This window comes from Dromiciops gliroides, chromosome 5, assembly GCF_019393635.1.
Source record: "Dromiciops gliroides isolate mDroGli1 chromosome 5, mDroGli1.pri, whole genome shotgun sequence".
In the NCBI taxonomy this organism is placed as follows: Eukaryota; Metazoa; Chordata; class Mammalia; order Microbiotheria; family Microbiotheriidae; genus Dromiciops; species Dromiciops gliroides.
This window is the reverse complement of record NC_057865.1, coordinates 232,702,710-232,730,585: the sequence shown is the minus strand read 5'-3', so window position 1 is coordinate 232,730,585 and position 27,876 is coordinate 232,702,710. Positions and strand designations below refer to the sequence as shown.

General features: G+C 35.5%; 1 protein-coding gene across 5 annotated transcripts in view; it reads right to left on the bottom strand.

Moving 5' to 3' along the window:
- Positions 1-27,876, bottom strand: part of USP15 (ubiquitin specific peptidase 15) — a 179,849-nt gene that overhangs the window by 11,982 nt on the left and 139,991 nt on the right. For all 5 annotated transcript variants that reach the window (XM_043966591.1, XM_043966592.1, XM_043966593.1 and 2 more), the window contains 12 exons: positions 15,621-15,794; positions 12,253-12,411; positions 11,946-12,170; positions 8,504-8,587; positions 8,294-8,388; positions 8,004-8,195; positions 5,749-5,864; positions 3,141-3,416; positions 2,191-2,261; positions 1,690-1,805; positions 937-1,086; positions 484-587 (listed from right to left, as the gene is read on the bottom strand). In XM_043966591.1, coding sequence (XP_043822526.1) covers positions 484-587; positions 937-1,086; positions 1,690-1,805; positions 2,191-2,261; positions 3,141-3,416; positions 5,749-5,864; positions 8,004-8,195; positions 8,294-8,388; positions 8,504-8,587; positions 11,946-12,170; positions 12,253-12,411; positions 15,621-15,794 — 1,762 coding nt within the window. The remainder of the gene's footprint in view (positions 1-483; positions 588-936; positions 1,087-1,689; positions 1,806-2,190; positions 2,262-3,140; positions 3,417-5,748; positions 5,865-8,003; positions 8,196-8,293; positions 8,389-8,503; positions 8,588-11,945; positions 12,171-12,252; positions 12,412-15,620; positions 15,795-27,876) is intronic.

Sequence of the window (27,876 nt, the reverse complement as noted above, 5' to 3'; positions counted from 1 at the left end):
GGCTATTTGTTTGTCAGCATCTTTAAGAATGCCTCTCCAATAGATAATAGGGTCTTAGTAAATGCTTACAGAATGACCCCCACCCCAACTTTTTAAAAAACCCTATTGCCTTTGTTCCACTTTTCTCTTTTTTTGTGTGTTAGATAAATAACAGAAATCCAGCTCCTAAGTCATTTGCTTTTAAGACAGCTTTAAAACATCATTGTATGTAAACTCAGGTACAATTTAACAGACTAGAGTTGGAGAAGTCCTGTTCAGTGACTGAATCAGCTGGTTTATTATCAGCTCTTGATCTTAAGAGTCTTTCTCTGGGCTAGACTAATGGATAATGATTTCGTTTTTCATTATACTGATGTTCCCATCCCCAAGAAATCAACAAATTGAAATTCATACCTCAAAAATCTTATCACCTTTAGTATTCACCACTAAAATTTTGATGTTTATAGACTATGACTACAGGTAATGTATAAAATGTCAACTTACAGTGCCCTCCTCCCATTCCTCCATAGTGGTTGGACACAGCAATCAAATTGTAGCGGCAAGGCCCTGCATTTGGATTAATAAGGAATTCTGACATATCCAAGTCACTGTTTAAAGAAAAACTCAAGTTATTGATAGATTATTACATATTCAAAAAGTATTGACTTCTCTTGTAACATTTTACTTTTCCATAGATATTACTACCTCCCAGACATCTTCTGCTGTCTGTTGACCTTTCCCTGCCAAAGAGTTCTTCTGGGAGGCCCTGGGATAGAGTAAAATTTTCTTGGGGACTCAGAATTTAAACTTATTCCACTGTTTGTCATCACCAAGTGTTACCTAGATTTATGTTAATAGATTTTTATAACTAAAATATTAAATTATCTTGAATGAGAATTCCATTACTGAAAACCATTAGTGGTTTCCTAACATTTAACAAATGCAATTCAAACTTACTTAATAGGAAAATCAACTAATGTGTCCAACTTATCCCTCATGTATCTGCTGTAAGAAAAACGCTTAAGATGTACCACCAGTACTGGAGGCAGTGACCATAAATCTAATTTTTTTGTAGCCTGCTGATGTTCTTTACAATTTGGACAGTACCTAAAATAAAGAAAACATTTGGAAACTTGGTTAATGAACGAACAAAAGAAGCAAAATATTAACAAACTGAAATAAATCATAAAAGCCCTTTTAATACCTTTTTAACAGAAAGCAATGTTTCTTTCCTCATCATATGTTTTAATAGATTTTAACAATTTAACGAGATGACTAAAAATATGTAGAAGTACAATTTACAATGAAAAGGATCACATCTGGATTACTTGAAATTCATTAAGACATGGACTTTTCCATGACAAATATTTTAGAATAGCTATAAAATTTGTGAACTGGAATTTAATTCATATTTCTGTAACTTACTAATGATTTACTACAAATCTGAGAATATAACCATAGCCAGATACACAAAGAAGCACACACAGTCACACGTACACAGACATATATATATCTATTTTTATACACAGCTATATTTGAAGTAATGCATATTCTCACAGTAAATATTATCACTTAATAGATTTGTCACCTAAATCACTGCTTATTAGCATTTATCATACAAAGTGCTCTTTATTACATTAAGAAGGGCATACCTGAGCTCAAATCCTTATAGGAAATAATTAGAAACAATTATTTAACATTGTCTCTTACCAAGGATCTTCAGCACCTAGCTTTTCTTTTGTTGTAAAAAGTTCAATGCAATCTTTTAATTTCACAAAAGGTTTTTTGGGAGGTTTATATTCCACACTTTCATGTTTTTCAAAATCCTAAAGAGAAGTATTTCTTGAGTTAAGAGAACAAATGAAACAAAACTCATTTTAGTGATACCATCCTTACTATGAAAAATAACGACAAGCTCCTAAAATATGAAGACGTTCTCTGAAAGTATCAAATCATAATGCAGCTAATACTTCTTAAAAACGACTTTCTAAAATAACTTTTAAACCTCGATCTTTTAAATATAAACATATTTTAATGAACTTTTTATTAATTTTTGACAAATGCTTGAACTACTGGCCTTTTCTATAGTTTTTTCTCTAAAAAGCCTGCTAAAAATGTGAACTAAACAGATTCAACACATGTCAACATTTTAATATTAGTGTGCAACATTAATTTTAGGATGCTAAATGATGAATTAATGAAGTGACTTACCTCAGCAGCATTATCATCAAAATATCTTTTTTTCAATTCAGGATCCCAATCCAAAGCAAGGAAAGATCTTTCTAAGATAAGAAACATTTTTTTTTCTTTTAAGTATCTAAAAGTTAAACTGTCAATGTTTAACTAAGCGTTTTTACCATGTTTGAGCAACTAGGAAAATTCTATTTAATTTACTTCAATAATCATTGATTAAGTACCTACTATGTGCAAGTCACTATGCCAGATTCTGGGGATAAAAGATGAAATCCAAGACAGTGTAAGAGCTATTTCCAAGGGCATTTTCATAAATTGGCAATTAAAAAAACCCAGATCTTATTGGCATGAGTTTAGCAAAAATTTAATTGTAATACAAGTTTCGAATCGATATCTCCCATTTCTAAAATTAAAGTTTCCAACAGTAGTTAAAATTGTTCTGTTCAAGCAGGATGATTTCAGAAATGTCTGTAAAGACTTCAATGAACTAATGTACAGTGAAGTGAACAGAACCAGGATAAGGTTGTACACAGTGACAGAAATATTGTTCAATGAAGAACTGTGAATGACTTAACTATTCTAGCAATATATTGATCCAAGAAAATCCAAAGGACTAATGATAAAATATTCTATCCACCTCCACAGAAAGAACTGATATTGACTAAACACAGACCGAAGCATGCTATTTTTCACTTTCTTTCAGTTTTTTATTGCTTACCACATCTCAGGAAGGGGGAAGAAAAGGGAGGGAGAAATAGAATTCAGAACACAAAACTTTAAATAAAAATGTTTGTTAAAAAAAACAACTGTCCTGTTATAGATAGAAAAACTTTAAGAAAAGATAAATATGAATATGTAAATTCTGCAGATGTATTCTATAGACTAAAATAAAAAAACCAAAACCCTAAAACACCAACATATTTTTGGTCGAAATTCCTGTTCAAGGTCTTATTCAGAAATAAACTTACCATCTAGTCTAAGCTGTCTGTCATCAAATCTAATATGTCTAGTATCATCTTTGATGTAGTTGATATCAGTATTGCCTAAGTTGTTGAACTGGAATGTAAATAATCGCTTTTTGTGTCCCATGAGAAGTTGACTTTTGCAAGTTTCTTCAGTACATAATCCATTTTCAGAATCATTATCTCCTCCAACTGAATCTTCAGATTGACTATTTTCATTCTCTGAAGGGAGTTCTTGATCCTGGCTGGATTCATCATCTGGCTCATCTGTTTCCATTTCACCTGAGGAGATACACAGTTAAAAACAAAAACAAAACAAAAAAACTCAACCCTTCCAACAAGCCTTGAAAATGTATTTTCTTCACGCTTAAATTTCTAAAACAGAAGATAATAAATTACTTATAGAAAAGAGCTTTTATTTAAGAAATTTACTAATTTTAAAATGAGTCCCATGGACTTCAAGAATGTTAGCTCAAGAGGGCCACCCACAGGACAGGCTCAACCAGGCCTAGCCATCCCAGTGTGTGCCCAGGGCGGTGAGAAATCCACAAGCCATAGAGGCCTCAGTGTAGAAAGCCAGTGACACAGTCCCTATAACCCAGCACAAGAAGCTTGAAACAGGGACCCTGGTGCCCCCAGAGCAGACTTCAACTAAAAAAAAAAAAAAGCTGCAATATGAGTAAGAAAGAAAAAAGAGCTCTTAACCATTGAGAGCTTCTGTGTTGACAGGGAAGAGGCAAACAAACTCAGACGAGGACAATACCCTCAAATTACCTACATGTGAAACCTCAAGAGGGAAGATGAATTGGTCTCGAGAACAAAAAGCCTTCTTGGAAGAGCTCAAAAAGGATTTTAAAAACCAATTGAGAGAGGTAGAAGAAAAAATGGGGAGAGAAATGAAAGCAACACAAGAAAATTATGAAAAAAGAATCAGCAGCTTAGGAAAGGAAGTACAAAGATTGATTGAAGAAAACAATGCCTTAAAAAATTCATTTGGTCAAATGGGAAAAGAGGTAGATACTCTCACTGAAGAAAACAATGCCTTAAAAATTAAAATTGGGGGGCAGCTAGGTGGTGCAGTGGATAGAGCACTGGCCCTGGAGTCAGGAGTACCTGAGTTCAAATCCGGCCTCAGACACTTAACAATTACTAGCTGTGTGACCCTGGGCAAGTCACTTAACCCCAACTGCCTCACTTACAAAAAAAAAAAAAATTAAAATTAGGGGGGCAGCTAGGTGGTGCAGTGGATGAAACACCGGCCCTGGATTCAGGAGTACCTAAGTTCAAATCTGACCTCAGACACTTGACACTTACTAGCTGTGTGACCCTAGGGAAGTCACTTAACCCCTATTGCCCTGCAAAAATATAAAATAAAATAAAAAAATAAAAAATAATTTAAAATTGGACAGTTGGAAGATAATGACTTGATGAGACACCAGGAATCAGTCAAGCAGTATCAAAAGAACAAAATTTTCATTTCATCAGTAAGACATCTTTGAAAACTTATGCAACTAAATGCTATACACATCCATTTGGGTTATTTTTGGGGGAAATTCTGAGTGTTTGCAAGTTTCCCTTAGAAAGCTGTTCTTCCTTATCATTTATTTATTTATTTATTTTTGGTGAGGCAATTGGGGTTAAGTGACTTGCCCAGGGTCACACAGCTAGTAAGTGTCAAGTGTCTGAGGCTGGATTTGAACTCAGGTCCTCCTGAATCCAGGGCCGGTGCTCTATCCACTGCGCCACCTAGCTGCCCCTTTTTCCTTATTTTTTAAAGGTGTGTGTGTGTGTGTGTGTGTGTGTGTGTGTATAAAACAAACCATTCAGTCCTTGTCGGTGTATATCTTACGTCTCAACAGTAATGTTCTGCCTAAACTGCTCATGTGCAAGACTAAAATATACCTCCTGATGCAACTCATTTATCTGCTCAGCTGAAAATAACAGGGTAGACCCTAGGCAATATTATCAAGATCATTAAGTTTTTCTTCATTATTTTATTATTCATTCTTTTTAGAAACTTCCTCTCATTTACCTGAAGTTCTGCTCCCTCCCTACCTTGTATTTAACTACTTTGTATTTATTTTCTTTATTTTGTATATACGTATATGTGTACTTGTCTCTAGGTTACAGTGTGAGCTCTTTGAGAGAAGGAATTGTTTCATTCTTTGTATGTGCACATAATAGGCAATAAACACTGACTGATTTAAAAAAAAAAATGTTAGCTCATGGGGGCAGCTAGGTGGCAAAGTGCATAAAGCACCAGCCCTGGATTTAGGAGGACCTGAGTTCAAATGTGGCCTCAGACACTTGACACTTACCAGCTGTGTGACCCTGGGCAAGTCACATAACCCTCACTGCCCCACAAAAAACAAAAACAAAACAAAAAGAATGTTAGCTCATATTTCCTGTCCTCCACCAAAGTTTTTTCATTATTAAGCACCACTATGCCAGGTACTGGGAATAAAAGAATGAAAACCAAAACAGTATAAGAGTTATTTCCAAGAACATGAATCAGCCATTTAAAATAATGAATCAAGTTCTTATTGGTGATCAAATACATCTTAAACAGCAGTGAATGAGAATACATTCTAAAATTTAAATAGGCAACTCTTACTTGGGGAACATTCTTCATGGATTCCATTTGGGCCATTCCCATTAATATTTTGGTCCTTACAGCAGTGTAGGGATCCTTCCATATCTTCAGTTTCAGTAGATGTTTTTACATAACGGCTAAAATAAAATCAGGATAAGCCATAAATCGTATATTCTAATGTCTAATCTCCTTCCCCAACCCCCGACTTCCCAGTCAACTGCAATCAATCACAAGTTACTTTATAATGAAAATGTCTGTTGGGAAGCTTTTAGACCTAGGCAAAATTAAAAAGGTAAATTTACAAAACATAATACCATAAGTAAATCTGACCAAAATTGTGTGTGTGTGTGTGTATAAATAAATATAAATATATACAGCCTTTCTTTCTTTGTTTTTTTGTTTTTTTTTTTGCAGGGCAATGAGGGTTAAGTGACTTGCCTAGGGTCACATAGCTAGTTAAGTGTCAAGTGTCTGAGACTGAATTTGAACTCAGGTCCTCCTGAATCCAAGGCCAGTGCTTTATCCACTGCGCCACCTAGCCGCCCCATGTATTTTATTTCTGAATTTTTTTGGGGGGGTGAGGCAATTGGGGTTAAGTGACTTGCCCAAGGTCACACAGCTAGTAAGTGTTAAGTGTCCAAGGCTGGATTTTGAACTCAGGTACTCCTGACTCCAGGGCCGGTGCTCTATCCACTGCACCATCTAGCTGTCCCCATGTCTTTTATTTCTAATGAGTAAAATTAATTCTAAGATGTATATGGACTAAATTTAGCTTTATTTCTAAATTTGTGGCAAAGATAATGCATTTCCTTCAAATTCAGACAAGACAATTAACAAATGACTAACAATTATTTCCACATATATGTAACATGAAGGAACTGGATTAGATGATTTCTAAGCTTCCTCCTAACATTAAAATACACTGAGCATGGATTTGTACTGAAAAAAGTGGGCTACCGCTCAGGAAGGAAATGATAGATCAAGACTGTTATCTGCCAAGAATCTATATTCCATAGTTGCTATACATATTAGCACAAATAAAGATTTTTAGGGGGCTAAAGAAGAATCTTTTAAAATGCTGCCTATCCAGTTTTCTGATGAAGAAACCAGAGCTATCTATTCCCATATGAAAAAAATGCTCTAAATCTCTAATGATTAGAGAGATGCAAATTAAAACAACTCTGAGGTACCACCTGACACCTATCAGATTGGCTAAAATTACAAAAAAGGAAAATAATAAATGTTGGAGAAGCTGTGGGAAAATTGGAACACTAATGCACTGTTGGTGGAGCTGTGAACTGATCCAACCATTCTGGAGAGCAATTTGGAATTATGCCCAAAGGGCTATAAAGCTGCACATACCCTTTGACCCAGCAATAACACTTTTGGGTCTTTTCCCCAAAGAGATCATGGAAAGGGGAGAGGGACCCATATGTACAAAAATATTTATAGTTGCTCTTTTTGTGGTGGCAAGGAATTGGAAGTTGAGGGGATACCCATCAATTGGGGAATGGCTGGACAAGTTGTGGTATATGAATGTAATGGAATACTATTGTGCTGTAAGAAATGATGAGCAGGAGGAGTTCAGAGAAACCTGGAGCGTCTTTCGTGGGCTGATGATGAGTGAGATGAGCAGAACCAGAAGAACATTGTACACAGTATCATCAACATTGTGTGTTGATCTACTGTGATGGACTATATTCTTCTCACCAGTGCAATGATACAGAAGAGTTCCAGGCAACTCATGATAGAAGAGGATCTCCAAATCCAGGAAAAAAAAAAAGAAAAAGAACTGTGGAGTACAGATGCTGAATGAATCATACTATTTCTTTTGTTTTTGGTGCTGTTGTTTTTCTATTTTGAGGTTTTATGTCATTGCTCTGATTTTTCACTTATAACATGACTAATGCAAAAATATGTTTAATGTTATGTATGTATGTATGTATGTATGTGTATATATATATATATATATATATATATATATATATATATATATAACCTATATCAGATTACCTGCTGTCTAGGGGAGGGGGGGAGGGAGGGGAGGGAGGGAGAAAAATCTGAAATTGGAAAGCTTGTATAAACAAAAGTTGAGAACTATCTTTATATGTAACAGGAAAAAAAAATACTTTATTAAAAAAAATGCTGCCTATCAATACTCAACCCTTGAAGAAAAAAAGCTACCCACATGTTCTGAAAGTACTTTACATGATTTATATCAGATATTTATTTAGATTTCTCATTTACTTTCTTAATGTAAATTGGCAGGCACTTACCACATCCTCAATAATAGAAGATTGTAGAGTTTTTCTTCAGTATTATTTCTAGGTACTGCCATAAGAAAAGGTTGGCCAAAGAGCGATGAACCACTATGATGGCTATAACCTGTGTGTCTGTACTTTTCTCTTAAACAAACAGGAATTATGACTTGCTCAGTATCTTCTGTTCTATTGATTGTAATTTCAAATCTGTAAGAAAAATAGTGACCATAAAACCTCAGAATGGCATATTTCCTTTGTAAACGTTTCTGAGATAATCTACTGTACAACATATGATATGAACTTACACATAAATATCATCCCGTTCCATAATACTATTAAGGTTTTCATCCATGGCGAATATTCTGTGAAATCTGTGATTGTATATATCAGTAACTATCATCTAAAAGGAAATACAAAGAATCGCTATTAAATTGAATCCACAAAGCTGAAAAATTAAACATTAAAATAAACATTAAACATTATATGTATTTGTCTCAAAAAAAAAAGAATCTTACCTTATCAGCTGGTACCCCTGATAAAGCCGATAGAGCTGTGCAAAGATCTAATATATTTCCAATTTTGGGAACAACTACTTTGTACTAAGCACAAAAACAAAATGAAACAAAAAACCAAAAAACAAGTTACAATTTGGCATTTTTGAAGAATGTTAAGATTTAGGCAAGAAGACTCTTTTCATATACCCTTATTTCCAACAAAATGAATGTCTCTTAAGAAGTAGATGAATATAATGTATTTAATATGAGCCTTTCAATGACTTAAGTCATTCATTGACTCATTTCTTTTAACTTCTTTACCACAAAGTCTCCTTACAAAATGGGTGGTTTGTCCTACAAGGCGGCTTACACATCTCTGTGTACAACTACGTCAGCTAATTCACTAATGATAGTAACATTTATAGTTCACTCAATATCTCTGTACAGAACAAAAGTTCTATCCCTCAGTCTACAAATTCCAAAAATGTATTGTTCAACCAGTAAGAAAAAAAATGGCTCCAACTGAAATAACTACCTCCAAAGTTATAAATGATCTAATTGCCAAATCTGATGGTATTTTCTTAGTCTTCTTCTCAACCTCTTTGCAAGATGACACTGTTTTATTCAGACTTCTAGAATTTTTTCTTCAACAAACCAGAATATAAAAATTAGACGTTCTTATAGAAAAATTTGTGGATAATTAAATCTCAAGACAAATATTTATTTCATTTAAAGCTTGAAAAGATAACTAAAAACTTTTCATGTTTTTCTATTTTCTAGGATCTCAGAGGTCACTGAGTCCAATCCTCTCATTTTACAGACGAGAAAACTGAGGGAGGCCTGGAGAAATTAACTAATCTGCTCTTGTCAAAGAATGAGTATCTTCCTTATTCCAAGTTTGCTTTTCTTACAGACTCTAAAGATTGTTTTTCTTCTCACAATTTCCTAGTGTTTCACCTTCCTACTTGCCCCACTACCTGTAGAAATAAAAAATTTAAGCAGTGGAAGGGACCTCATTACTTGTTCAGATGTAGTCATAGGACATAACTAGTCCACTAAGACTAAGGCCATTAGTTTACTAAGACTAGCTAGCTATGTTTTATAAGTATATCCAATAATGATTTGAGTCAACTAAGGCTAGCTACGTCATAACTATTTTGGAATCAAATAACTGTGACAATCAAGATCATGTATATGAAAGCTCTGAAAATGACAAATCACAACAGAGATGAAAGTTGCTGTATGACTATTTTTTCCCCAGGTACAGTGAGTATTGGGAGCCCTGTTTATGTTTCTCTCTTTTTCCATGTATCTCTCTCTATATAAATAAAAGAAAAGACAGAGAGAAAGTGAGAATAAGAAAGTGCATTGGTACTAATGTGCTCACTGTATAGAACACATTTCATCTTTTGAGAGATCTATAAACTTGTATTTATAACGAAGGGAATATAAAACCTAACTTTAAAGGACAAGAAGCCTCTCTGATCTCAGTTAAAAAAAAAAAAGGCAGAACACATTCTCAGTTTTGAATTGTTCCCAACAGCAAACACACTCTTTTATTCCTGCCAAGAATATGGAAAAAGTTACAAAGAAGTGAAGCAGAAAAAGAGCTATTCATGAAATAAGCAGTTTTGCTTGACTGAGGAGGAAATAAGGAGCAGGGCAGATCTGGTATTTCCCTCTCTGGCATATGTATATGTGTATAAACACAGTATACATGTAGATATGGGCATATGTATGTGTGTGCATACACACATACATACAATATATAGATAGATATCTAGATATCTATCTATATATACTTTGGAGAAAGCATCAATAAGGTATAAATGAAGACGTTAATTTATCTTTTGGAAGGTTCCCTATTTAAAATTTTTCTTCTTATTTACAGTACTGCTTAAGGCATCCCAATTATAATCTGGGTTCAGAATAAAGTCCACAAGTATACTTCTGGGTCACTAGGCAACAGAGTGTAATGGAAAGAGCAGTGGTTTTGGGGCCACAAATCCAGAGTTCAGGTTTTGGTTTTGATATTTACTAGCTATGTGACTGGACATTTAACCCCGCTGGAATTTGGGGACAACAAGACTGGCACACCCAACCTCACAGAGTTTTTGTAAGGAAATCCACAGTGATTCTCATAATAATAATTTATGTGTGAATTATTCATATCTTTCCAGCCCTTTCTAGTCCCAGTTTGATGCCCAGGAGAGTTTGGGGAGTAAAAGCTAAGTTGTAACTAAAAACTCATGTATGCAGTGATCTCAGAGGTTAACAGGTCCACTGGGGGAAAAAAAAATCTATGATGTGTTAGCTGGATTATGGTTTATTATTGGGCAATATATACATATGGTATGATGATTGCATTCTAAAACAAAGCTTCTCAAACTGTGGGTTGCAACCCCATATGGAGTCACGTTATTCAATGTGGGGATCATGAAACATTTAGCAGCAAATGTTTGATTTGTATATTTATTTTACATATCTATATACCTGGGGTTGCATAAAAATTTCTTGGGCAAAAGGGGGTTGCGAGTGGAAAAAGTTTAACAAGGCCTAACTAGATAATACCTTGCAATCTTTGTGTGGAAAGGTAAAAATGACATGCATTTTTAATTGTGTAGTGGTGGATTTTTCATGTACTTTTGACCAGACCCTCTGAGGAAAGAGAAATTTTCTCCATTTTAAGTTAAATAGGCATGTATCCACTGTAGGTGGCATAGGTAAATGACCAGATTTCAAAGGTTCCATCTTTAATCCTGCTTAAGGGTCCCATTACAAACTCACAAGTTGGTTTTAGTTCCAAATAAATTGGGAACTGAAATTCAAATCTTAATCTGGGAAGGGTAACACATTAATTTAACTTAACTATTAACACCAATCATTAATTCAAATTAGTTTTATCAAATTACCTTGTCACTTCCTCTGACTAAGCCATAATGAGTTAGACACACTTTAGTTTTATTGCAGAAAGAGATCAGGAAAAAACTAAATATGAGATAGTGTCCCAGGTGAAGTAGGAAAACTTAATGTAGTCAGACATTAGTAAGAGGGTACTGCTCAGGAAGAAAAAGGAGACTGAAGGAATGGAGGACTGGAGTGATAAGTAATTTTATCAATTCATTAACAGTATCATACTCTGTGACAAAATGAACTAAATGGCCCAGAAAACTAATAAATATTGGTTGAGAGAAAACACAATAGGATCTAAGTTCCTTGAGGACAGGAACTATTTTGTTTTTGTAACTTTTAAAGGGAAAGTAATGCTACACAATTATGAAATTTTTTAATATTCTAAAAATTATCATGTTTTAAATTCTTGAGAACATAAATCCTTGGCAACATATAATCAACCTGTTTTTACCTAAATTGGGTTTGAAAAACGAAAGTTCAAAATGAATTTGTACTAATGCTATAAGTATGATATAAATAGTGCTATTTACCTGTAAATGATAATATTTACCTGCATAGGTTTGGTAAGTGGATCCATTCTAACTAAATAAACTTCCAAGGTACGCTCTTTTTTCATAGGCAGTGGAAGTGTCAAGTAACAAAAAGGATCAAATGTTACTGAAATCTTAGCACACTCAGGACAAACTAAGGTTGATTTGAAAAGGCCATGAAATATATCTACTATGATAGAGTCATTTCTCTTTAAATGGTTTTCCCAGGCTTCTTCAGCAACCACCTACAAATAAAACAAACACATTTTTACAATACTATTACAAAATTACAAATGTTACACAAGGTAACAACGCAGGGAAACTTACCTTGTCAGGCCTCCCATCAGCATCCTTCAGTTGAATATAAGGTTTTTTCCTAATTCTATTCAAATCTTCATGTAGACCATCTAAAAGGAAAGCTAGTAATTCTTGGCAGTCTTGCTGTTGATACCCAGAAAATTGAGGTGCAAAACGTCCTACTTGTGTCTACAATGAAAGCAAAGGAGTTAAATGCAGTTCTGTCTATGAACTGATTAATGAATTTTTTTTGAAAAGCATGGTTACATTTTATTTAATATATCCTGTAAACACTCAAACAATTATAAACACTACATATATCAAGGTTTCTCCTCCCAAGGAAAAAAAAATTTCTTGAGGGCAGGGAGTATTTCATTTTGTCTTTATTTTTATAGCACATGACACGTACTTAATAAATGACTATTAGTTGACTACTTGTTTTATATCTTTACGTGGCTCAAAGAATTAGCACTGAGGCAGAAAAAAATCCAACAACCCACATATGACAAATAATAATAACCCATACAATAATAATAATAAAAATAAGAAATAATTGTGTTAACAGCTGGCCCTTTGATATTGGGCTTTTATGTTGTCATGTGCCAGATACAAAAAGCTCCACAGACTGTTCTTGAAATTCATGGCTTTATAGATTTAGAGCTGGCCAGGACCCCTATGTATCATCTAATCTAATAATTGCATTTTTATGAATGATGGTAGCAAAAGGGTTAAATGACTTGTGTAAAGTCATTTTAGGCAGAAAACAGTAGACCTTGGATTTAAAACCCACATCCTCTGGCTTCAAACCCAGAGGTCTTTTCGACCACACTATGCTGTTTACTATATTTCTCTTACTTTATTTTTTATTTTTTGCAGGGCAATGAGGGTTAAGTGACTTGCCCAGGGTCACACAGCTAGCAAGTGCCAAGTGTCTGAGGTCGGATTTGAACTCAGGTCCTCCTGAATCCAGGGCCAGTGCTCTTATTTTCTCTTATTTTCAATAGAATGCTTTACATAAAGATTTTTACCTAATGAAATTTAAAAAAATGTTGACACCTGTCTAGATATGAATCACTTCACACCATCTAGTCCAAGCCTCTCATTTTTACAGTTTAATCCTTCTCCCTTGTGCCAAAGAAAAACAATAAAACACAAACATTCGTTAAAGAGACCTTGTTCGACAATTTGTTGTTGCTCACTCGTCTCTGACTCTTTGTGACCCCAGTTGGGGTTTTCTTGGAGTGGTTTGCCATTTCCTTTTCCAGCCCCCCCCCCTTTTTGTGCAGGGCAATGAGGATTAAGTGACTTGCCCAGAGTCACATAGCTAGTGTCAAGTGTCTGAGGCTGGATTTGAACTCAGGTCTTCCTGAATCCAGGGCTGGTGCTTTATCCACTGTACCATTTACCCCCCTCCCCCACTCATTTTACAGATAAGGAAATTTAGGCAAACAGGGTAAAGTAACTTGCCCAAGGTCATAGCCACTAAGGGTCTGAGTACAGATTTGAACTCTGGAAGATGAATCTTCCTCAATTCAGGCTTGGCATTCTATCCATTGTGCCACCTGGCTGCCCTGTTTGACAATAGACATTCAATATTATGCCCTAGTAATTTCTCATTTTTTTGTTATGAGAGGGAAGCTATGTTTCACTATGTGTTCTCTAGGACCTTCTGTATTAAAAAAAAAATTTACCTGAAGTTCAATTTCCTTTCAATGATCTTTTCATTTATATGGCTCTAGTCACTGTCACCATGTTCGTGTAAATTTTTCCTTTCAGTTCATATAAATATTTTTATGTTTCTTATAATTTTTCACATTCATCATTTCTTACTGTAAAGTAATATTCACATTCTTTTTTCCAGTTGTTTGCTATATTTGGCCATGAATATTTTAGAATATAATGGATGTTTGTTTTTTACTTCTTTGGGGTATATCCCAGGAGTGGGATTGCTATATTTCAAAGCACTGGACAGTTTTCTTGTATGATTACAAATGAAAAAAATCAGAAAATTCAGAATTGTTGTATCACTTCACAGTTCTACACACAGTGCTTTGTGGGTCCTTCCCACAGCCCTTTCAACATGGATGGGTCTTTTCTTTTATCATCTTTGCTGATATGCATGGTGTGAATAGAATCCTGAATTATTTTACCTTTGAATTCTCTTATTATTAATGATTTAGGGAATGTTTTCATGTGGTCATTGATAGTTTGTAATTCCTGTGAAAAAATGTTCCTATCATTTCACAGTGTATCTATTGGGAAATGACTCAAGGCATTTTGTGGATCAATCCAATAATCTTCCAATAAATTCAACAACCATTTATTTACTGACAGATTTTACGAATTACTAAATTATCCTTTGGAAATTAATAATGTACAGAGGCAATAGGATTAATTTATATTTTTATATTATATGTGTACACACATAGGTATATATGTGGTACACATATAAACACAGGCAAAAATTAGTTAGTATTATTTATTTTCAAATTTATTAGTTAATCCCGTCTCTTAAAACAAGGAACAAAAAAGAAATCAAACCAACCAAAATCAAACAAATCTGATACTATATTCAGCATTAAGATATTGGTTTAAAAAAAAAATCAAGTACAAAGTGTTGCCTAGAAGGGGATCTTGGGGAAATTTCATTAATGAAAAAGAATGACCTATAATTAGTGTTTAAATCTTTGTATATAAAAAGGATCAGAAAACTGTCTATTTCTTCTCCTTATGCACTTCCAAAAAATATTTGTATCACTTGTAATATTATTTCTTTATAATCAGATATGGGTACAAGGGTGTATGTATGTGTATGCTTGTATGTCTATACCTGTATATAGATACTACAGTTTATATAAAGACAATGCAAAATTAGTTTGGTTTCACTAAATCTGGGCCAAATATAAGAACCAAAGAACTTATACTCACTTCATCATTAAATATTTTTGTTCAAAATAAATCCAATAGTTAAATTATACCTCTTAAGCTCATTGAATGATAGTAATTTCTTGAAAAATTATACCGTAGCAAGGTGAGTTTAAAAATACATGGGAGGCAGCTAGGTGGTACAATAGATAGAGCACCAGCCCTGGAGTCAGGAGGACCTGAGTTCAAATCTGGCCTCAGACACTTGACACTTACTAGCTGTGTGACCCTGGGCAAGTCACTTAACCCCAACTGCCTCACCAAAAAAACAACCGCCCCCCCCCCCAAAAAAAACCCCATAGGGACAAAGGTTTTAATCATATGCTAAAATTTAAATCTTTTAAATTTAGAGAAAAAGGTTTACTATGCTCTTCAGGTGAATTTTATATCAAAAACCTCTTTTAATTAATTTCACATAGCAATATTTCAATGAATTAATAGGCATTCCCTCCCTCCATGCACATCATACCAACCTTAAAGGCTCTTGGGGTGACATAGCTATATTTTCCGGACCACATTTGCTTGATGAGTTCAGCATAAGATTTCGCTATTTCACCTCTCATTCCTAAGGGATTGTCAAAATTCAATTCTTCTTGATATTTATCGTTGAGGAAATACTCAGTAAGTGGAGGGGTGTTGCTCAAACACTGCAAAAGTCAAAATTGGTAACTTCAAGTAAAAGTAAACATAGCTTTGCACTCTTCAAAGACTACTATAATGCATTGGGAGGACCAGCATATATAGAAGACTTTTAATTACATTTTTTTCAGATTATTAAGCTTCTGGTCAAATAAAAACACAAATAATTAATCCAACATAATAATAATCCACCCAAATAATTAATCCATTCTATGCTCTCAAATTTCAATTCAGTTGCTTAACAAATAAAAACACTAAAGTAATATTTTGGTTTGTCAAATTTAGAACCATCTATCTCATTTCTATTTAGTGATAGAGTATTTGTAAAACTTAACTGTAGCCAATTACCTGTTAAATGAAAAAGTTCATTGTCCACTGCTTATTCTTTCATTACCTACTAATTCAGTAACCAGAAATATATGCCTGATGAGGTAAAAATTACAGTACCATGTAAGCAAAATATATTGCTTTAAAGGGTATCTGTTTTAGTCATTGCCAGTTATCCAATAAAGTATTCCACAAAGTTCAAGCCCTCCTTTTGACTAATGATAACTGGTGGGTGTGGTTCTGACTCTTAGTTTAACTGAGTTAGTAAAACACACCGTCATTCAGAACTCAGGATAGGTACATTTTAATTTTTCCTAGTTTTCTAATATCCCAGCAATCTAACTTTCTTTTAGGGAAAATAAAAAACTGTAGACAGATTCTTTCACCTATTTCTTGGATCAAAATTAAATAATTTAATGGGCTAAAAGTCAGTTTTAAAAATATAAATGGCAGAAGCAAAGCATCTTCTTAATAATATTCAATCTCAAATTTCAGTGATCACTTTTAATAGCTGACAGTAACATATATTTAAAATCTATGTGGATAAAATGTTAATTTTCTAATTAAACCTCTCCAGGCTCTGCTTAATGTCACACAGTATATGCTATAATGAACAAATAGAGTTCTATTATCACATAAGGTGCAGATGACCTTTCCTTAGTGGGAAAACTTGTTTTGGTGGTTGGTGGGAAAAAAAAAATCAAAACCCAGCTGCCAACACCTATTTTTTGTGATAAATGATTCATTTTACTGTGAAATACTATGTGTTAAAATTTGATTCCTTTTCATTTGAGCTAGTGTGAAAAAGCAAATTAGAAAGGAAAGGTCTGGATAACTTGGTTCTCATATATCTAATTTATCTATTTAGACCATTATTTACTGAAAATATCAACAGAAAAATGTTAGAAACTGACTTGACTAATTAAAAACAATTATCTAATAGCTGGAACTAGACACATTATAGCTGAACAAACATCATCTAAGTAATTACAATATCTATTTAGGGAGTTTACTGAGAATAGCCTAGGTTAACAGATAGCCTAACTCCTCTAGCCAAGTCAAAGTCAGAACTTCGTATACTAATTAGGATTTACTACTGGACAGCTTGTTTCATCATGAAGTTGACTTTAGCAGTTTGGGATGGGCCTTGGGAACTATTCAAACAAATGGCAAAGGGAGTATAAGGAGGAATGGAGTGGTGGAAGAATTTGTTGCTTAGGAGAGATAACACCGTCCTTTGTTGCTCCTACCCTCTCACAACCTTTAGCTTTTTCCAAATTACCCTTTTTTCTCTTCTTTCATTAACATAGCAATGGTGGTAGGGTCAAGGAAGACAGAATGAGGTCTAATTGGCACAACCTAGTAATATTATTCCATCTTTTTAAAAACAAAAACCACAGCAGGAATCTCTCAGTTATCAAATGAACATTTAAGTAAAAATGATGTCATTCAATCAGCATTTATCAAGTTTTACTGTGCAGAAAATACTGTCCTAGGTCCTTGAGGAGTTAAAGAGGGCGTAGAAGGCTAAGTGTGTCTTTCTTTAAGGAATATATAAAATTAATAGATATTAAGGAGATAAGCAACCACAAACACACATGCATGAACACAAAAAAGCAGCAGTATGGTGGAGTTAGGAAAGACAACGATTGGAATCTTTTTGCCATTGTTGAGACCACAGGTAAATCATAAATTTTGGGGGGGGGGAGGGGGGCCAGGGCAATGAGGGTTAAGTGACTTGTCCAGGGTCACACAGCTAGTAAGTGTCAAGTGTCTGAGGCCGGATTTGAACTCAGATTCTCCTGAATCCAGGGCTGGTGCTTTATCTATTGCGCCACCTAGCTGCCCCCAAATCATAACCTTTAAGCCTCAATGTCCTCATCTTTAAAATGGGGAATAGCATATGCAATACCTCTACAGTAGGGCTGTGAGACTGAAATGAAAAAATATCAGGTGCTGTGCAAAATTTAAAGTACCACATAAACACTGGTTATTACTACTGTCAATAGAATCATAAAACCTTTCCAAAACCATGACCAACAACAGCTGTACTGAGATAAATACACATATTCAGAGCAGGAGGAGGAAAAGCTATGGGAGGAATGAATACACCCTCCCTTCTCTCCTGCCCCTCTTTTCACCCCTCCCAGTTTTTCTCCCACTTATCTCCCTGCTCCCTTTTAATTTCCTTTGTTGGCTCATTCCTCCTAAAAGTGGCTACTCCACAACACTCTTTTTGGGGCTCCCTTCTAGTTTCTCACTAAATTCTCACCAGCCTTCATGGATTTCATGATCTCTAAACAGGTAATTCCTGACTCTATACACCTAACCCTAGGCTCTCTCTTGACCATTAGTCAAGAATTTCCAGCTGCCTAATAGGTTCCATAGGCATCTAAAACTGGGTGTTTTATAGGCATTTCAAATTCAACATAACTAAAATAGATCTCATTATCTTTTCCCCAAAGCACTTCCCTTTTCTGAACTTCCCTATTTCAGTTAAGGGCATCTAGATTCAGAACTTTGGCATTATCCTTAGTTTCTCATTCTGTCTTAAACCACATATTTAGTCAGTTACCAAATCTTGTCACTTCTAGCCTTACAACTTATCTTGCATCCGTCCCCTTAGTTCAGGCCCTCAGTATCTTTTGCCTGAATTATTAAAATAGCCCCCTAATTAGTCTCTCTGCCTTGTGTCACTCCTTTCAAATCCATCCTACACTTAGCTGTCTATGCGAATTTTCTATAGAAGTCTGACCATGATACTCTTTTAGTCAATAAACTCTTATTAGGTCTCTCCTGCCTCCAGAATCAAACAGTCCTCTGCTTTCTTTTTAAAGCCCCAATCAACCTTTACAAACTCATCCATCATTTGCCTTCTTGCACTCAACAATCCAGCCAAACTGGATTTTTGCTGCTCAGAAATGACACTCCATTCTTTTATCTATGTGTTTATACTGCCAATTATCACCCTCGTGCTTAGAATGTACTCCCTCCTCAGTTCTACCCATCAGAGTGTCTTGTTTCCTTCAAAACTCTCCTCAAGCATTACCTTCTAAGTGAAGTCTTTCCCAATTCCTTCAGCTGTTACTGGTCTACCACCACTTTTATTTATTTAATGTTTATACTTCTTTATGTACATGTTTTATCTTCAGTAGGCTATAAACTCCTTGAGGACAGAATTTCATTTCTTTCTAACGCCAGTGCCTAGCACTGTGTCAGGCACATAGTTGGTACTTAAAAATACTTGTTTATCCATTTATTGGACCTGAAGTGATTAGAGTGACCACCTGTGAGACATTCATTGCTAAGATTATTTTTTTTTAAATAGTATTTTGTGAAGGGAAAATGGTTTATGGAATAGCTTCAAGATGATCTAAGTCTTTATCAATGAGTAGATTTGCTTATAGAGGATAAGAATACGAGCAAGAACTGTTGAAAAGGTGAGAGAATGTGATAGGTGATAGTAATAGACAAAGGACCTCAAAATATGAGTAGATGTGTTCCAGGAAGGTAAGAATGGCTTGTGGATTGCTTAAAGACAAGAATGGCAAGGAGTGCCGGAAAGGTGAGAAGTAGGTATGTGGTTGGAACACAGAACATGGGCCAGAACAGAAAATGAGCAAAGTGACATTATAACATGTTTTAAATTTACAAGCACAATGTGGAGTCACTATTAGGTTCTAAACAAAAGGGGAGGGAAATTACACCCAAGGAAGACAATTTGTTCTTATGAGTTGGTTGGATTTGGAAGACTGATCTGAAGGGTGGCAAAGTAGATCAGAAATAGGTCAATGGGAATAAAGAAGGGGAGGGTCTCAGTTCAAACACCACCTTCTACAAAGAGACTTTTGCTCATCCTCCCCTTTTCCTCTGAGACTGGATGTGTATCCTCTATACGTCTTTGATGTACAGTTATTTACCTGTTGTCTCACTCATTAGAATGTGACTTCCTAAAAGGGGGAGTATCTTTGTCTTTGTATCCTTGCAGAGCCTATCATATAGCAAGCTGCTTGAATAAATTCTTGTGGACTGGTAAGGTTTGGTGATAAATGCAGACTGAATGACTGAACTGGATGTAGAAGGAAAGCTGATTATTGGGACACTAAAAGGTAGAAGTGCTACCAGGAGAGATAAGGAAAACTAAAAACCTACCAGAGTTTGGGGCTATGACATGAACTTGTTTTATACATGTGTAGCTTTGAGATCACAGAAATGGAGCTATCTTATAAGAGAAGAAGAAAAGGATCCATTGAATTGTGTGGCCAATATTAATTGTGTGGCCAAATATTAATGATGTTGAAAAAGACGAGCACTAGCAAACCAAGACAAAAAAGGAATGACAACAAAGGTATCAAGAAAATCAGAAAACTATATTGTTCCTTGAATTGAGTTTATAAATATGTTAAGAAAAATAAAGTAAATATAGTATGAAAAATAGTGGAGAGTCAAGAATAATAGAGAAAAGGCTGATGAATCTGAGTTGCAGATAGGCTCTGGTGTCCTCAGCAATAGTAGAAACCCAATAATCTATGACAGTAATGAACTATGACTATGAAAAAAATAACTTCCTATCCCTTTGTATCACTTAGAAAATGTTGATCCTCAACACTGTTAGAATAAAAAATATGAAGGAAACATGAATGATTTCTCCCATCTGTTTTTGCTAAAAGAAAGAACTTACTGTAAAAAGCTAAAGTAAGTGTTGTCCAACTCTAGTGTGAATGGAGATTGCTAATCTAAATTATCCCAGGAAAGATATTTGGATCTTATTTTTAAAAGTTTGCCCTTTAAATAGGTATATCCTATTAAAAATTATCTGCAATTTCACTTGGCAAGATGTTCTAATGACCTGTTTTGCCAAAGATGTTTTCCTCCTGTCAAATAAACTCATTTCTTGAAATGTAAGCTAATTCATTCCATTTTCTATCCTTAATCAAGATCCTGATAACATATTTTAAAATAGTTATTAAAGTTGAATAACCCAAATCCTTCATTTTTTTCATTCCTTTTAATCAGTATATCTAACATCTAACATCAGAAGTGTTAACAGTCCCAAGAATATCTTTCCTAACCTTTGATAATGGTGGACAAAAACAAGATTTTTTTGGTATGTGTGAGGCAATTGGGGTTAAGTGACTTGCCCAGGGTCACACAGCTAGTAGTAAATATTAAGTGTCCGAGGCCGGATCCGAACTCAGGTCCTCCTGAATCCAGGGCTGGTGCTCTATCCACTGCACCACCTAGCTGCCCCTACAAGATGATATTTTAAAATCTAAGAAATGACTTAAGTTTCTCTCTTCCTTGACTACTATCGGTTCTAATTGAAATATATTCCATTTCACTTTTCAGGTAGTTAGCTAAATTTATTTCTTTCCAGCTACCTCTTCCATTTATCACTATTTATTCTGTTTATTTTAGGCTTTCAGGTTCTTTCCCGTTAGTTGTTTCTTGCTTTTGAGAAGTATTCAAAACAGGCTTATCTGGACGTTCAGTTCTTGTGCTTGCCACTCTTTGAAGGGTAAAGGAGTCAGCATTTGCAGTATGGTATATCACAAAGGCACTTGGGGGTACAAATCCCAATTCTTCTGCATACAGCCTAAGTGACCACCTTTGCTAGTCACAAACTTAGTTTCTTCATCTGTAAAATTAGGGAGGAAGTCTGGGAACTGGACCAGAGATAGAACCTCATTTGATGGCTTTTACTGCCTCCCACCTCCTGCTATGCCTGTCCTTTGAGGGTAAAGGAGTGGTACCTTTCCCTCAAAGATGAACATCCTCATGTCTGGCTATATCCTCCACATTCCAGTGACTGAACTCTTGTAGAACATCATCCAACCCCACTTCTACACACCCCACACTACTGGCTTCTCATTCCATCCCCCTTAATTCTCTCACTCCAAAGTCTCAATCTAATTCCAACCGGACCTTCCACTGTGCCCTCTGGAATGCAGTCCATAGGTAATACATTTTCTCTCATTTTAAATCTTTCCCTCTTCTCCCAGTCCCCCCCCCATGACACAACCTCCCCGGCTACCCTTTCACCCTTTCCAGTACTGGCTGAACCTTCACTCGTTCTCCTTGGAACACTGGCTGAGGCCAGAGAGTTGAAATACTCTTTGCTTCCCATTGCTACTTCCAGGTTCTTCCTGTTTCTCCAACTTCTTTTCCTTTGAGATTCATGTTATTCATATCTACCATACAATCAAAATCCTGGTAGCTGTTGCCTACCCTTCCTTCCTCAATGAGCTTGATACTTTGCTCACAATTTTTCTCTCCTCTCCAATCCCTATCTTCATACTAGGGGACTTCACCATACATACCAACTCTCCCTCAACGACTTTAACCACTCAGTTCCTCAATCTACTCACCGAATCTCAGCCACACACAAAGATATCATGCCCTTTACAAAAATCTGCTCTTTGTCCATACTCTTTATCCTGTGACCCCTCAATTCCCTCCTAGGCCATCTCTCCTGCACTAGCCCCATTCTCCTTTTCTCTCCATCTTGACCCCTTGGTAAACCAAATAAATTCTAGACTGTTCCCTTCTTGAATCTCTTGTTATCTTATTTCTGATTATACCCAGGCAAGCCTCAACCTTGGATTATCCCCGTTTGTTTCCTTTGCTGAATTAAGGTGGAGAAAAATGACACAACCTTTCTCACTGGGTCCACTACAAATCTATGTTACACATCCTCACCTGGACCCTCACCGCTGTTAGGCAATCTTAATTATACCTCCCTTATCAACCCACTCTCCTCTTCTCCATAACAGTTCTTCCAAATCTTTTCATTCCTTCTCTAACCTCTTATGGGTCCCATCCCCTGCTGTCGTGGCTGAGAACTTTATCTCCTATTTTACAGAAAAATTTGAGGCCATTTGTCACGAGTTCCCTCTTCTCCCTTTTTTCCCCCCAACTCCTCTCCTTCAGGTGCGTTTTGCCACTCTTTCCCTTTTACCCCGTCTCATGATGAAATGGCTTTACTCCTAAAGGCTAATACTGTAACCTGTTCAAGCAGTCCTATTTCATCCCATCTGCTCCAAGAGACTGTCCCCTCTGTCACCTCAACTCTTTTGATTATTTCTAACTGATCCCTTTCTCCTGGCTCATTTTCTATTGTCTACAAAACATGCCCATGTCTCCCGTCTTGAAAAAACTTTCACTTGACTCTTCTATTCCTGCTATCACCCTATATCTCTTCAGCCCTTTGTAGCTAAACTGCTTCTTTACAATCGGTGCCTCCACTTTTCTCTCCACTCACTCTTTTTTTTTTAAACTCTTAAGAGTCTGTCTTCCAAACTTACTCCAACAAAACTACTACCTCCACAATGATCAGGCTCCTTATGTGACAAATCTAATGTCCTTTTCTCAATCCCTGACCTCCCTGCAGCCTTTGACACTCCTGATCACTCTCCTCGCTAGGTTTTTGGGACACCATTTTCTCTCGGTTCTCCTGCTGACTGCTTCTTCTCTGCATCTTCTTCCAGATCAGACCCTCTATCAGGAGGTGTCCCACAGAGTTGTGACCTGGGTCCTTTTCTCTCTCTATACTACTTCACTTTCTGATCTCATCAGTCCCAGGGATTTAATTATCATCTGTATGCTGATGATTCTTAAATCTACTTGTCTCACCCCAATCTCTCTGCTAACCTTCAATCTCTTATCTGTGACTGCCTTTCAGACATCTCAAACTGGTTGTCCAGTAGACACCTTAAAACTCAGTATGTCCAAAACAGAACTCATTATCTTCCCCCCTACATCTTCCTCCCAGAATCTGGGGCTCAAAGCCTGAGTCATGCAAGATTCCTCATTATCTTTCCCCCCCATATCCAAACTGTTGCACACGGCTGTAGATTTCACCTTTCTCTGCACACCTCCTTCTCTCCTTTGACACAGTCACCACTCTGGTGCAGGCCCTCATCTCTTCATGCCTCAATCACTGCAATAACTGATGGTGGATCATGTTCTAGCCTCATTCCCAGTCATGGCATGGAGATGGCTGTGGTATCATGAAACCTGTACCAGCAGAGCTGACATGCTGGGGGAGTGGCCATCAGCTTGAAAGGGCTGGACGGGGCTCGGTACAAACTTTAAGTCTGTTGTTGAAGGGCAAACAGTGAGGAAGGGAGGGGCCCATCTACAGGTGGGGTGTATGGGGCACATATATCTGGGCAGTAGAAACTCTTAAAGGCTGCTTACCAAGTCAAATATGATAAAAGGCAAACTATTAGAGGTACAAAGGACTTTGAGTTAGGAGGGAACTCGGACATCATCTAATGCACAACCTTATTTTACAGATGAGGACATGAAAACTTAAAAAAATGAAGGAATTTCTAGGACACTAAGACAAATAAATGCTATGGCTGGGATCTGAAATCAGATTTTTTGACTCCATATTCATTGCTCAGTCGATCATGTTTATCCTTTCCATTTATAGGCAGCTTCATATTTTATAGAACAATTAAAGAAAAATGAGTTGTTATAAAATAAAAAATTTAAAGTGCTCTTTAGAAGTTACAAAAGGCCAGCTGAAAACTTCTTTAAAAAGAAAACTTAGGGGGGAAGCTAGGTGCGTAGTGGATAAAGTACCGGCCCTGGATTCAGGAGGACCTGAGTTCAAATGTGACCTCAGATACTTGACACTTACTAGCTGTGTGACCTTGGGCAAGTCACTTAACCCTCACTGACCAAACAAAAAAATTAAAAAGAAAAAGAAAACTTAGAAGAGATTTGGAAAATAATGGGTTTAAATAGTGAATCTGAACCATTTGGGAAAGAAGAGGCAGGAACACTTTTCTTAAATAATAATGATTGTAACTGACAGTTTGCCATATTATCTCTTAGTTTTAAAAAATTAAAATGAAATTCTATAAATACTTAATATAGTCTTTTTAAACCAAATTGCACATAAGTCATAAATTCTACTTTGTGAAGTTTTCAAGTAAAAACTGGGATTAATAACTTTTACAAACTATCATTCGTATCTTTTTAAAAACAATTTATGAATAGATTCCTCCCCCATAAGCCATCTTTTATAACAAAAAATTAAGAAGAGGAGAGATAGTACATGTATGTAATGTTACAAATCCATAGTCCCCTACCTCGACAAAGAAGGAAGGGAAGTACATTTTCCTGAAATAATACTGGGCTATGGCAATGCACATGATATGCCTGCAATAGTTAAATTCAAGAATTCATCTAAAACACCAAGTCACTACTTACATCAAACAAAAATGAAAGGCAGGGCCTATTAAATTTCTTTTTAGATGTTCTGGCTGATATTTCATTAGGTCTACCTCAATTTCTTTTAAGCTCTGAACACAGACCAATGTCTATTTTCATAGTTATACAAATATATTTTTGTAAAAACTGTCTCAACTGTGTATGAAACAAAAAAGTCCTGCAGCTAACAAAGTGATTTTCTTAGCTTTATGAAGGAAACTGACTGTTTTCAATCATGAAGCTATAACCAATGATTTATGTTTTAGGTACAAGTTGTTGTCCTTAAACACCAACACCCAATTTTTAAGATCAAGTTTTGATGATATAAGAGTCAGGATTAAAACAAAACAAATGAAAAACAACCCAAAGGACATATAATTTGCCAAAAGAAATTACACATCTTTAAAAAAATGCTAATGTGAGACATACCTTGTTATACTTATGTTTAAGGCTTACAAAACCCAACTGTTTGAATATAATAGCCACTGGACATAGTGGAAAAACAGGTCGTACAAGTTTATAAAGAAAGTCTAAATCAGATTTTCACTCTCTTGCCCCAGAAACACCGTTTCAGAAAAACATATTAGAATATAAGGATTCATTAGAACATTCAAGCTTTCCCTCTCAACTTTGTTATAGAGACTGAAAGACAATTTATAATAAAGGTAAAAATTCCAAGGCCACAGTATCTAAAATCACCATAAAACCAATCTTTTCAAGTTAAATATAATGGCTCATTTTTAGCACAATATTTGATCCAAAAAATCTCCACAGAAGAATAAAGACAGTTCCTGAAGATGGTTAGGATGCAATAATTTGTACTTGTACTCTTCTTCAGTTTTTAAAACAATTATCTTTGTTACAGAAAATCTTTACACAAAAGTCTTTCATATTCATAATGACAATTTCTACTTACTGGGTTGACACTATGTTTTACCCTAGTTAAATAATAACACAATAAAACAAAAAACCCCACACATAAATAACCAAAGAGAGGTATGAATAAACTCCCCCCAAGGTTCTGGCTACAAGAAGCATATGAGCTACTTTCTTACTCAACTATTTAATAGTTTCTTTCTCAAAGCAGTTTCTAAATTTCCACATGAAGAAAGATGATCTGTAGTCTTCAATTATAACGGACAAGGTATATTTATTTATACTAAACATTCATGTCTTTTTATAATTTTAAGATAGTTCATTAAATGAAACTGAACAGTGAAATGAAGAGAACAGTGAAACCTAAGAATTTGGTGGTCTCCCTTCTAGAGTTGGATCCCTAACTTCAAACTATATGAACCCAAGAAATAATTTAACCTCTCTTAGCCTTACCTGCCACATATGCAAAATGGGAATAATTGTAATATTAACTAGATAGTTCTGAGAATCAACTGTTAATGTTAAGTGAAAATGTTTGAAAACTATAAGGCATTATGCTAATAAATAGTATTATTGATTAGGCGGTGAATTTTGTGGTAGCTTGGAATTCATAAAATTTTGTCGCGCCATTCCCTATTATTGACAGTATATTGATTTAGCTGCCCTTAGGTTCATGCTAACATCTTTTACATATGCCCAGTTTTCTGTACATAGACTACTAAATCCCACAACTACCACTAATATGAGATATGGCCATACAATAATGTGACTGGAATTTAAGGAACATATATCCAAGTGATTGAAATCATTTCATTCTGGAACATTCAGAAGATAATCAGTAGACAGGTACTGATATGCACCACTGTTTTGAAGAAAGATGTGGCCTGGGGATCTAGATTTAGGAGTCATCTGCATGGAGATGGTACTTGAACCCAAAGGAGCTGATGAGTGCTATACCCTTCAAAATAGTTTTCTTGGGGGCTTATATATTTATTCTGATGATTTTGGCTTAAAGCATTGTAGGACATCTTTCTAACTGTGTTCAGTTTGCAACACTCTTTTGAATATCCTCAATGGTGGCCAATCTTAAGGACAAATGACCCAAAGTCATTTGGAACCAAATTTGGTTAAGTTAGATACTATCATTTCTGGTTAAAATGACAACACTAAAAAGGAAAAAGGTATAACCATAAAGTATGCATACTAATTTTTTCTAGTGGCTGATAACTTCAAAAATGTGCAAAGTTAACACTGAAATAACTGTACAGCCTCATAAAGTGATTCAGAAAGAAGAGAAATTTTGTTGTATAAGTTCTGGTATGTCTGGTTAAAAACAACAACAAAAGCCTCATTCATTACTTTATAGTCATACCTTTTGGGTGTCCTCTCCTAGGAAAATACCTTTAGTTGGAACCAAGCAAAGATGTTGAGATAGCCCCAGTATGGTGAACAATTACCGTATACCTGCTACAGATCAGAAGTCAAAGTGTTATGAGCTATAAGTTATCTTGTGGTCCCAATGAGAACTTTGGATGAACTGTCTTCTCAGAAGGTGATGTTCTACTCTAGTTCTTTCCTGTTAACATATATTTTTCAAATTAGTTGTGGTTGACAGAAAGAGTTTAGCCAAAGGACTGGGTCTGAAGTTTAGCAAGAGAAAGAAAG